Source organism: Belonocnema kinseyi, chromosome 8 (genome assembly GCF_010883055.1).
Source record: "Belonocnema kinseyi isolate 2016_QV_RU_SX_M_011 chromosome 8, B_treatae_v1, whole genome shotgun sequence".
Classification (NCBI taxonomy): Eukaryota; Metazoa; Arthropoda; class Insecta; order Hymenoptera; family Cynipidae; genus Belonocnema; species Belonocnema kinseyi.
The window spans coordinates 17,111,146-17,118,553 of NC_046664.1; the positions used below are offsets into that span (position 1 = coordinate 17,111,146).

The window sequence follows — 7,408 nt, forward strand, 5'->3', positions numbered from 1 at the left end:
ATTTTATTTACAAAAAAAGTTCTTAAGTTCAAAAAAACATTCAGTGAACGGAAAAAGTGAGGTCGGTAATATAGGTATTTAGCTGTGTCACATGCCCTTAAAGAATTAAAATTTAAAAAAAAATTATTTTATTTATTAAATTATTAAATAAAAACAAAATTACGAATCCTATTGGAAAATGGTTAAAAGACATTTTGTAGGATTTTTCAAAGGCTTTAGTTTCTCTTTGAGACTTTTTTTCGTATCTCTCGTCGTTTGGCCATTCTAATACTTTCTCTATCATAAATGATGAGAATTTAATAAATTTTTACAAATTTGTATCTCTTTTTCGGGCGAATAACTTTTTTCTAGCAATTTGTTTTCGTACCTTTTTTCATTTTTCCACCAAATCTTTATTTTGTATTATTAATACCATTTTTACGATTAAAACGAAAAACACGTTTTCTATAAAAAAGTGATTCATAACAAATTATTTAGCTCTTTTTCGGGTAAACAATTTTTGATCAATCATTTTTGTTTTCGTACCTTTTGTTGTTTTTCCACAGTTTTAAATTTATTTTTAATTTCCAATGTTATTTTTCATGAATAAAATAAAATTACACGTCCTATCAAGAAGTGATAATTAACGAATTTATCAATATTTTTTTTGATATCAAAATTTTTATTGATTTATCTTTTTTCGTATCCCGCATAGTTTGACAAAAAAGTGGGAAATTTTGATTTTTCATTATTTTTTGTGTTATCAAAATTAGAATTTTCGATTTTTCAATAAAATCCAAAAAGTTGTTATGATAATCTTCAAGGGCTTTCAAAAAGCAATGATTTTCTATTTTTTTTTTCATATCGTGCGTTGTTTGGCTTAAAATTTGCATTTTCGATTGATTAAAATTTTTGAAAATGCTATAACTCTGAGAATTTTCTTTTTATCGCAAAAAGTCATTAGGATAAATTGTTTAGCTTTCTGAGCACTTTGTAGATAAAATTGTTATATATAAAAAAAAATGGTCCCAAAATTTTTGAAAATGCTCTAACTTTTTGAGTTTTGATCCAAAATGGCTGGTGAAGCGACAAACTGTGGTGGAAAATTTTGGAAAATTTTTATACTTTCTGAATCGTAAATGATGAGAATGTAAAAAGATCAATTTTCAAGAAAATAAAGTGGAATTTAAAAAAAAATTGTTTAATATTTTAACCCAAAAATGGTTTTTTAATCAGAAGCTTTAATTTTTAAACATTAAAATTAATTTTCTGTCATAAGAAACGATTTTCAATAAAATACATGAATTTTGATCGAAATGTTTTTTTTTTAACTAAAAGAGACGATTTAAAAAAAAAAAACGGACAAGTTAAATTTTTAGTTAATCAATTTTTAACAAAACAAAAAAAAATAATTTTCATCAAAATAGTTTATGTTGGTTAAAGATGCAACTGTTTAGTTAAAAATCTAATTTGGTTGAGGATTTAAATATATTATTAAATATTCGTCCTTTTTATTGAAATATTAACTATTACATTTTTCGCCAAGAATTTATCTTTTTTGGTTAAAAAATTCAACTAGTTGGTGGACAGTTGAACTGCTTTTTTAAAAACTAGTTTATTTGGTTAAAGATTCATCTGGTTAGTCGAAAATTGATCTTTTGGTTTGAGAATTGAATTATTTTGGTAAAAATCCCTCTTTTATTTTAATTAATAGTTTTAAACGAAAATATAGCTTCCATATTTTTGGTTAAAAATTCTTTTTTTTTTGTGTATGAAAATTCAACAAATTGGTTGAAAGTTAATTTATTTTCTCGAAAATTCGTCTTTTCCGATATAAAAATTTATATTCGTGATTAAAAATTTATGTTTTTGTTAAAAATTCGTCTATTGTTTGAAAATTATTTTCTTTTTGGATCAATTTTCTCTTTTTTGGTTAAAAATTAATAATCTGTTTTTGTAGAAGACTTAACTATTTTATTGAATGTTTTTTTTTTGCTTTAAATATTAAATATTACATTTTTTCGCCAGAAATTCATCCTTTTTAGTTAAAAATGCAACTAATTGGTGGAAAGTTGAACTTATTTGTAGAAAACTAATTTATTTGGTTGAAGATTCATCTTGTTAGTCGAAAATAAATTTTTTTGTTTAAAAATTTAACTATTTTCTGAAAATATTCTTTTTTTTTTAATTAATAGTTTTAACGAAAAATGTAATTATTCCATTTTTTGTTGGAAATTTTTTTTTTGTATGAAAATTTAACAAATTGGTTGAAAGTTCATTTATTATCTTGACATTCGAATTTTACGATAAAAAATTTATATTCTTGATTAAAAATTTATGTTTTTGTTTAAAAATTCGTCTATTGTATTGAAAATTAATTTCTTTTTGGATAAATTTACTCTTGTTTGTTTAAAAATGCAACTGTTTGGTTGAAAATTAATAATCTATTTTTGTAGAGGACTTATCTATTTGGTTAAATTTTTTTTTGCCCAAAATATTTACTAAGCATTAAATTTTTCAGAAAAAAATCGTCTTTTATGTTTAAAAATTCAACTACTTGGTGGAAAGTTAAACTTCTTTGAAGGAAATTAATTTTTTTGTTTGATAATTTAATCATTTTGTTACAAATTCTTCATTTTTTGTGTGATAATTAATAGTTTTAGCCACAACTTTAACTATTCAATTTTTTGTTGAAAATTGTTTTTTTTTTTGTATGAAAATTCAAAACTGGTTAAAAATTCAGGTATTTTGTTGAAAATTTATCTTTTTTTTATAGAATGTTTTTGTTGATTAAAAACTTCCGTTTTTTTTTGTTATAAATCCGTCTATTTTATTTTTAATTAATTTTTCTGATAAATTTCTTCTTGTTTGCTTAAAAATACAACTGCTTAGTTAAAAATTAATATTCTGTTTTTGTATTGGACTTAACTATTTTATTGAATATTCCTATTTTTTGCTTAAAATATTAAATTTTCCGCCAGGAATTCATCTTTTTTGGTTAAAGATGCAATTACTTGATGGAAAGTTTTACTGATGTTTTAAAAACTAGTTTATTTGGTTGAAGATTCATCTTTTTTGTCGAAAATTAATTTTTTTGTTTGGAAATTTAACTATTTGTGGAAAATTAGTTTTTTGAAAATTAATAGTTTTAACCAAAAATTTAACTACTCAATTTTTGGTTGAAAATTCTTCTTTTTTTTGTATGAAAATTCAAACAATTGGTTAAAAATTCATTTATTTTGTTGTAAATTCTTATTTTTCGATAAAAAATTTATGTTTTTGTTTAGAAATTCTTCTATTGCATTGAACATTAATTTCTTTTTAGTTATATTTCCTCTTGTTTGGTTAAAACTTAATAATCTGTTTTTGTAGAGGACTTAACTATTTTGTTAAATTTTTTTTTGCCCAAAATATTTACTATTAAATTTTTTACAAAAAAATCGTCTTTTATATTTAAAAATTCAACTAGTTAATTGAGAGTTGAACTTCTTCGTAAAAAAACTAATTTAATTGGTTGAAGATTCATCTTGTTATTCGAAAATTCATCTTTTTCTTTGAAAATTTAACTATTTTGTGAAAAAATTCTTTTTTTTTTGAAAATTAATAGTTTTAACCAAAAAATTTAACTATTCAATTTTCGGTTAAGAATTTTTTTTGTATGAAAATGCAACTAATTGGTGGAAAATTCATGTATTCTGTTGAAAATTCGTCTTTTTTATATAAAATTTATATTGTTAATTAAAAACTTATGCTTTAAGTTATAAATCCGCCTATTTAATTTTTAATTCATTTTTTTTTAATTTCCTCTTGTTTGCTTAAAAATACAACTGCTTGATTAAAAATTAATAGTTTGTTTTTGTAGAGGGCTTAACTATTTTGTTGAATATTCCTATTTTTTGCATATTATATTAAATTTTTCGCCGGGAATTCAAATTTTTTTGTTAAAAGTTCAACTACTTGGTGGAAAGTTGAAATTGTTTGTTAAAAACTAATTTATTTGGTTGAAAAATTAACTATTTAATTTTTTGTTAAAAATTCAACTACTTGGTGGAAAGCATAACTGTTTCTTCTTTGAAATTTGAAATTTTAGTTGAAAATTCATTATTTTTAATTTTAAAAAGTCAACTATTTGATTGAAAATTCATGTATTTTGTCGAAAACTCATGCTGTTTGGTGTAAAATTAAACTTTCTCATTAAAAATTTATTTTTATGTTTTGAAATTATCTTTATGGTTAACAATTTATCTATTTTGTGGCTAAATGTCAACTTGGATTCGTCAGGGAATGAGCCGAAAGAGTCGACTAAATGCCGAAATTATGAAATTGGTCTAAAAAAAATCGTGGAGAATTTGGCAAATGTTGTGCTGTATTTTTCTTCTTTCTTCATTTACTTATTTCGTATCTGTAGGGCCCAAAAGCCAAGCCAGTGGTATCATTCATTGCTGGTATCACAGCTCCTCCCGGTCGTAGAATGGGACACGCAGGTGCCATTATTTCCGGAGGAAAAGGTGGAGCTCAGGACAAAATTGACGCACTTGAGAAGGTAAAATTTTCTTTTCTCTCCTGATTCTTTAATTCAACATATTTTCAAACTCGAATAAATTTAAATTGTAGCAGCCATTTTTCACATCTTTATCTACTTATGAATTTTTCTTAATTATTTTGAGATATTTTAGGGCATTTTACAAGATTTCAAGAATTTTTAAATAGATTTCAAGAATTTTAAGGGATTTGAAACATTTGGGGGGTATTTAAAAAATATATATCATGGAATTTTCAAAATCCTGTAACAGTTTCAAGAAATTTAAAAATATTTCAAAGAGTTTTAAATATTTTAGGGTAATTTAAAATATTCCAAGAAATTCTTAATAGACTTCTCAATATTTTCGAGAATTTTTCAAGAATTTTAGGATATTTTAAAAAATTACAAGAAATTTTTTAGAGTTTAAAAAGGTTTCAAAGGATTTCAACAGATTGTAAAAGATTTAAAGAATATACGTTTTTTCTCGAAGATTTCAATCATTTGAAGGGATTTCGCAAGATTTTAAAAGTTTAAGAGTACTTTTTTTAATGCCAAGGAATTTTTAATAGATTCCAATAATTTAAAGATATTGAAACGAATCTTAATTATTTTAGTGTACTTTTAAAACTTTGAAGGAATTTCAAAGATTTAAACAAAGTTTTAAGCGACTTTAAAAGATTTAAAACATTTTGGCGTATCCTAAAAGTTTTCAAGAAATTGTTAATAGGTTTCAATAATTTCAAGGGATTTCAAAATATTTTAGGATATTTTTTGAAATTTCGAAGAATTTTAGAAGATTCCAAAAAATTGTATAAGGTTTCCAAAAATTACAATTTTGAGGGGTTTTAAAAGCTCACAAATTATTTTAATAAATTCTCAGGATTTCAGGAAATATCAGATCTTATGCAGTTTCTTATTATTTGATTATATTTTGTAGAATTTCAAATATTATCAAATATTTCCAGGTATTTTCAATAATTTAAAAAAAAAATTTTAAGATTTAGGATATTCAAAAATATTCTAAAGAATTTTCTGATTTCTTATTAATTTATCCCAAATTCTTAAAAATTGTTTTGAATTCTTCGAAATTCTGTCAATTCTTCTCAATATCGTGAATTTAAAAAAAAATGTATTTCCTTCTTCTTAAAGTCTTTAAAACTCGCCTGAAAGTCTAAATTCTTTTGAATTCTCTTCAATTTTTTAAACTAATTTCAAATGTAAGTCAATGAATTTTTCCATATTTTTTCATTGTTTTCAATCCACTTGATCGCTTTTTAAAGTTGACTTGACTATTTTAGAGTTTCGTCGAATTCTACTAATTTCCCTTAAATTCCTATAAACTCAAATTTGACGGGAATCAATGGAATTTTTTGGAATGTTTAAATTATTTCTAATTCATTTGAATTTTTTCATAATCATTAGTCACTTTTTAGTTAGAAATTAGTAGGACTTTAAAGATTTAAATAGATTTGAAATTAGTTTTTGGAATTTACCCTGAATTCTTATTAATTTATCACAAATTCTTTTAAATTTAGGCATTTTATTCAAATATTTTGGATTCGTTGCATTTATCTAAGCTCATTTAAAAGTTACTGAATTCTATGAAGATTTTTTCATATAATTGTTTTCAAATCATTTGAATTTTTTTTAATTCGCCTTGAATTTTTATGAAGTTCATTGAATTCTTCTCGTTTACCCGAAATTCCTTTAAATTCACTCAAATTATGCTAGAATCAATTGAATTTTTTAAATTTTTTAAATTATTTCCAATTCATTTGAATTTCTTTGAATTCTTCCATAATCATTAGTTACTAAATTTAATAGAATTAAATTTTTAAGAATTCAGTTATTAATTTAATTCTATTAAATTTAGGCAATTTAGGCATTTTATCGAATTCCACTCGGTTGCCTTGAATTCTTCTCAATTCATTCTAATTTTACGGAGAGCAATAGGCTTTCAAAGACATCAAGAGATTTGAAATTATTTTAATGGAATTCACCCTGAATTCTCATTAATTTACCCTGAATTCTTTTAAATTTAAGCACTTTTTCAAAATATTTTAGATTCCCGTGAATTTTTCTAAGATAATTTTAAAGTTACTGAATCTTATGAAGATTTTACATATTTTAAAATTATTTCAATTCATCTGAATTTTTCTATTCATCTTAAATGTTTATGATTTTTATGAAATTCTTCGCGTTTACCTTCAATTCTTCTAAATTCACTCAAATTTTACGGTAATCAACGGAATTTTATCGATTGTTTAAATTATTTTCAATTCATTTGAATTCTTTTGAATTCTTTTATAATCATTAGTCACTTTTTGGTTAGAAATTAGAAGGGTTTGAGATATTTCAAGAGATTTAAAATTATTTTTTGGAATTGACCCTGAATTCTATTAAATGTAGACATTTTATCAAATTCTTTTGGATTCCCTTAAATTTTTTAGCTCTTTTTTATGTTACTGAATTCTATGAAGACTTTTAATATTTATAATTTATTTTCAATTTATTTTTTTTTAATTCACCTTGAATTTTTATGAAATCCTTCCAGTTCCCCTTAAATTCCTCTTTACGGTAATCAATGGAGTTTTTTCGATTGTTTAAATTATTTCCAATTCATTTAAATTCTTTTGAATCGTTTTATAATCATTAGTCACTTTTTTGGTTATAAATGAGTAGAATTTTAAAGATTTAAACAGATTTAAAAAGATTTAAAATTATTTTTTGGAATTAATCTTAATTATCTTAATCTTAATATCTTAATTGTTAATCTTAATTAATCTTATTAACTTACCCTGAATTCTTTTAAGGGCATGTGACACAGCTAAATACCTATATTACCGACCTCACTTTTTCCGTTCACTGAATGTTTTTTTGAACCTAAGAACTTTTTTTGTAAATAAA

General features: G+C 22.9%; 1 protein-coding gene across 1 annotated transcript in view; it reads left to right on the forward strand.

The window, feature by feature from the left end:
- LOC117178133 (succinate--CoA ligase [ADP/GDP-forming] subunit alpha, mitochondrial) overlaps positions 1–7,408 on the forward strand; it is a 40,438-nt gene that overhangs the window by 22,438 nt on the left and 10,592 nt on the right. Inside the window, exon 6 of the mRNA XM_033369389.1 lies at positions 4,388–4,522. Within this exon, the coding sequence (XP_033225280.1) occupies positions 4,388–4,522 (135 nt within the window). The remainder of the gene's footprint in view (positions 1–4,387; positions 4,523–7,408) is intronic.